This window comes from Priapulus caudatus, unplaced genomic scaffold (genome assembly GCF_000485595.1).
Source record: "Priapulus caudatus unplaced genomic scaffold, Priapulus_caudatus-5.0.1 Scaffold934, whole genome shotgun sequence".
In the NCBI taxonomy this organism is placed as follows: Eukaryota; Metazoa; Priapulida; class Priapulimorpha; order Priapulimorphida; family Priapulidae; genus Priapulus; species Priapulus caudatus.
Window position 1 is genome coordinate 1 of NW_014577995.1, and position 5,171 is coordinate 5,171.

Below are 5,171 nucleotides of genomic sequence, written 5' to 3' on the forward strand. Positions count from 1 at the left end.
AATAAGTTCAGGGCGTGAAATTAAATAAATTAGAAATCGCTTTTATAGACGAAAGTGTAACGCGCCAACCAAAAAAAGTGAGCAATTACGACCATTGGATTTATTCTCACCCTACGTGCAGAGTCGAAAGGCTTCTGCAATCGCCAGAACTGCTCAATTGACCGATTATCTGGCTTTCTGTAGTACCCAGAGGTCTTCGCGTAGTTAGTTCTACATAGAGGGCAGCGAATTGGATGAAAAGGCGCCACGAGGTGGCGCTGTTCGCGCTTCGCGCGTATATCCGGGCTGCAGATCGTCGAGCATCATGATTGTGTTGAAAGACGTGTGTTGACGTTAGTTCTTGGAGTAATCATTCTTAATCAGTCAGAATTATTACTCCAAGCTAGGTTAGTTGCAGCTTGGTCTGTACGTGTACGTTATTGTACGGGGGTGGCGTTGGAACTGTTACTTAAGCTGTGTTTACACTATCATAAACTTTCTGTTAATGTTCTGTTATGTTGAAAAGGTGACGAGTTGATCAACTTTTCAACTAATCCACCGACAGCCGGCACTGTGAACGTAAAATTTGAGCGCTCAACAAGCTGATAGTGATAGCCTAGGAACTAGTTGAGAAATTAGAACATGCTCTATTTTCTGAACTTTTGGTCAGCGAGTTGATCCAGTGGCAGTGTTTGCCACTCAGCCATTCCGATAATAGCATATACAGGCGGTGTGTACCTCCACCCAGGGGAAAGCATATTTTTGCTATTGCCGTAACCACCCTGGTACGAATTAATACATGAAAAAATGTGTATCCACATCGCCCCACGCGCACACTGGGTCAAATGTTGCAACGTTTGCCTACGTGCAGTCCATAATGAAAAAACGTTGAACATCTGATATAGAGAGGTTGATAAAACGTTGAAAAACTTATCAACTCGTCAACTTTTCCACAGTGTAAACACAGCTTTAAATTAGTATTACAGTATTACTGTCACTAATATCAGGGTTCTTCAAGGGCACTTTGAGGCTCCAAGCCTAGCGGCCTGCCAGCGTCTATTTTTTCTGTACCGCAAATGCGTAAACGTCCTACACGGGTTTCTCTGATTGGCTGCTTTGATTTGCTTTGACGCAACAAACCTTCAAAACAAGAGAACAAACGCCCATTTGTAAATATTTGTTTTAGTTCATCATCAGTAGATAAGTAAGTTTTCTGATGTATTTCTGGTGCAACCGCACACACACCGTTAGTTTTCACAGGGTTTAGTTTCACGCTGCAATGCCACGCTGCGCCACATGTAGATTGCGCTATAGCTTTATTGCAAACCGGACATTATAACCACATTACTGCCCATTAGCGCGAGTCGTCTTTTCATGCTGTAGCATCTTAAACCCACACATTACACATCTAAAGATATCTCTATATCGCCTCTATTATTAAATTGCCGCAATGTGCCATCAGCCCTACGTCATACCCCGTCGGCCATCTACGTGGGCCGGCCGATGGGGCGTAAAACATCTCCACCCCCGACTCGCCAATGGCCATTTATTCCATCATCACCTTAGAACTGTCAATAGGCGCTAATAACGGACCCTATGCCTTCCCTGTAGCCAGCAGTGATTGGTAGAAGCATATTTGGTAGTGGTATCGCAGCTCATCTTGCAAGATCGGGGGTATAAAACAGCCTGCACGAGAGATACGAGGCTCTCGCTCTCACCCTTGTCTGTTTCTAAATTTACTGTGTAGCGCGCAACCTTTATTTTTACCCTGTGTGATTTGTACATGCTTTTAGTGAGTAAATAATATACGGTGAAGCGGCAGTTGTGAACTACATCCCTCTATTCTAATTTTATTCCTGTTCTTACACACAATTACACTACAATTGTGCACCCATTTCACGGCGCACATAGCACACAGCTATAGCGCACAGTTGTCCGGCAGCAGAAATGATCCAGCGACTACAATATATAAGATATAAATATATCGCAAACTCGTGTTATTCTGCAGCTACAAGAATTCTGCAGCTACAAGGGTCGGTCGGTCATACATAGAAAGATTGTGTATCGTATTGTATTGACATTGGTTGACAACCAGGTCTTGTTATATACACCTGGCAGCAGATCCAAGAGAGACCAAGGGTACGAGATGAGGCGTTGCGCGAAAAAGATCATTGTCCCCGAACCGCCCGAGAGCGTTAAGCCGCGCACTTTTAAGACTAGGGTCCCGGACTGGGCCGCACGCCATCGCGGTAAATTGTTTGTAATGTAAGCATTTCGCGCTGCCCGCATATAAAAGACGAATTCGCAGCGCGCGGAAGGAGGGCGGCGCGCGAATCCGTATAGCGGGAAAGCGTAACATCGCGCAGTTATTCGTCACACCTACACCGGCGTCGGCTGACGGCGGGCATTTGCTGCTGCTGCTTGAGCTTTGTTGCGCGCTTGCGCGGACAGGGGCGAGTATTTGTTGTGAGGCTGCTTTGCCAGCCAGTATCTACAGATTAGCATACGTGTAAAAACTGCACGGCCAACGCCACCACGATGCTCGCAGTATTCCTCGGCCAAGCGAAGAAAAATTTTCGCAAACGGTAATAACATAGCAAAGAATAATAGCGCCTTGTGATTGTTGCTTCGATTTGCTTGCATTGACAAGAGATATAGCAAACGCCCTATTTTTGAGTGGCGTTCGATGATTGCTTCCCCAAGTTAACCTGGGTCTACTCAGGCAGCCACCAAATACCGTTCGATTTGGCAGTCCACGTGGTATTATTTCGTTTACCCCGGGTCAACGCGTGTGAGAATGAAGTGAGCGCTCGCCCGAAGGTGCTCACTTGGGGGGGGGAAAGAAGTATCCCGACAATCATTGCAACATGCCATGCAGTGGCGACGATATCTATTGACGGGATCAGTGCTGCATGAATGTGAGCAGTGTGAATTGACTGCGTGTGTTTGGCTCAAGGAACGGTGAGTCATAGGATGTATGTTTTATTACTGGACATGCTCAGATTCAGATTCATTTCCATTTTTGCAAGGNTCTCTCTCCCTCTAACCATCACAGCTTCCTCTCTTCCTCTAACCATCACGGCTTCCTCTCTCCCTCTACCCTCTAACCATCACGGCTTCCTCTTCCTCTCTCGTAATTAATAGTGTAATTAGTAATTAATAGTGTAATTAATAAACAATAGTGTAATTAGTAATTAGTAATTAATAGTTTACTTAATAAGCAATTGTGTAATTAGTAATTAGTAATTAATAGTGTAATTAGTAATTAATAGTGTACTTAACAAACAATAGTGTAATTAATAATAAATCATATACTAAAAATAAAAATACACGTAACATAATTTTTAGTGGTATAATAGTAGTATTTTTGTCCGATAGATAGCGCTTTTTAGCATGGCTATGTGGGCAGGTAAACATTTGTATTTTGTACATTTGTATGTGGGCCGGTAAACATTTGTGCATCATTCCCGGTAAGTAGATTGTCGCCGTCTTGTAGTACACTGTACAGAAGACATTGCACCATCACACGTAACTTTTACTTGATTAGTGCAACTATGAATGTATCATTGCCATTGTCCTTATTAAAATGAAGGCACGATTGCTAATATATTAATTATTTATAACTATAACTTATAAGTAATAAAGTATGCTATTCTTAGGCTTACTCGTGCCTTTAGTTTTACACCCGCATGTGTTTCACTGCCGTCTTCTATGGATCGTGTTTATGTTATTACCTACTTTTACTACAAATACAGTTACTTGTGAGGCATGAATGGACACGAAAGAGCCTACGTATCTGTGATGCAAGATGAAGCTGGGGTTGACGAAGACAATGCGTTTAAGGGTGACGATCTGCACAGCATAGAGCTTCAGAAGTTCACGGGCAAGAGCAGCTTGTACGTACCCCGCACGGCGCCTCTCCCACCTGAGCCCGACGTGAGGACGTGTGGGCTTCCACTGTCACGTCTGCGCAGCTGCTGCTTCATTCTCTCGATCGTACTCGCATTTGCATTTGTCCTTGTCTTTCTGTTCGTGGTGCCGTGCCACGACAACTGCGTCTCCTGTGATAAACCCCAATCCGACTGGACACGTGAGTTTCCGAACAGTGACTCACACTCACTGGTGGTAGTTGAACTGGAGGATGGGAGCAAGGTCATTCTGGTGCCTTACACAAACTTTGCTGAAGGAGTCGTAACGGACTGTGGAAATGAAGGTGGGCACAGATGTTGGAAAATGTTTATGAAAAATGCTAAAAATTTACATGAATTACATGCACTGTATCGGGCTAGTTATGTAATGTTGCACCTCCACATGATACTCACAGTGATGTGATTGAATGGGAAAAATTCTATATTCAATGAACAAAAATTTCCAAAAATTAAATTAAATGTGAAAGTTCTAATGTGTTGTTACACATTTTTGCATTTCTTTCCATCCACAGCGGATACTGATAGTTGCCCGGGCGGAGTAATGGCGCTCTCGGGAGATGACGGGGCCATCCTGTGGAGAACAGGGCTGAATGGCCGCCCCCGGTCGCTCATCTGTGCAACACTACAGGAGCTACAACGACAAGAATGCTTCCTTATTGCATCTGGAGACTCCCTGGCCAATGTGGATCCAGAAAACGGTGCGAGAAGAGCTAGGGAACCCGTCAGCAGCATGATCGTTATGCTGGAAATTGGATCCTCTCATTCGGATTCGGGATTGTAAATCATGTTGAAAACAAGCAGGGCTTCCTTTGACTACATTTTTCACGCTACATGCCCCTTTACAGCTTTAAACGATTGTTGTTTGCTTTTCTCTTAAAGCCACACAATGCGCATCCAAACGCTAATTTTTCCAGTACTAGACTAGCAAACACTTCTTGGCATGCATAATCACACTACCTTATGACAAAATAAACTCTAGTTGCTCCCATTTCACTGCGCGTTTGCTTAAAACCCACAAGAAAGAGGTGAGAAAACTGGCATTCTGGCGCTAACGCCGGCTTATTTGCCAAACAATTTAGCCTCGAAGTGGTTAGGGTGGCATCAGTGTCACGTGTTTTTATCTTTGCTACACCCGTACCGCTGTACCGCTGCACGGTTGCTTGGGGAAACTGTCAACAACATCGGAGAATATGAACAACATTGGAGGTATTTTCAAATACTTTTTATAAGACAACGGGCAGTGAAATGGGAGGAACTAGAGTT

The 5,171-nt window shown here is 44.1% G+C and overlaps 1 protein-coding gene across 2 annotated transcripts in view; it reads left to right on the forward strand.

Annotated features, from left to right (window-relative positions):
• The first annotated feature begins 3,382 nt into the window (after positions 1–3,382).
• Positions 3,383–5,171, forward strand: part of LOC106814515 (uncharacterized protein KIAA1467-like) — a 6,819-nt gene continuing 5,030 nt past the window's right edge. For both annotated transcript variants that reach the window (XM_014818827.1, XM_014818828.1), the window contains exons 1-3: positions 3,383–3,449; positions 3,735–4,192; positions 4,421–4,606. In XM_014818827.1, the coding sequence (XP_014674313.1) occupies positions 4,499–4,606 (108 nt within the window). In that variant the 5' untranslated portion in view covers positions 3,383–3,449; positions 3,735–4,192; positions 4,421–4,498. The remainder of the gene's footprint in view (positions 3,450–3,734; positions 4,193–4,420; positions 4,607–5,171) is intronic.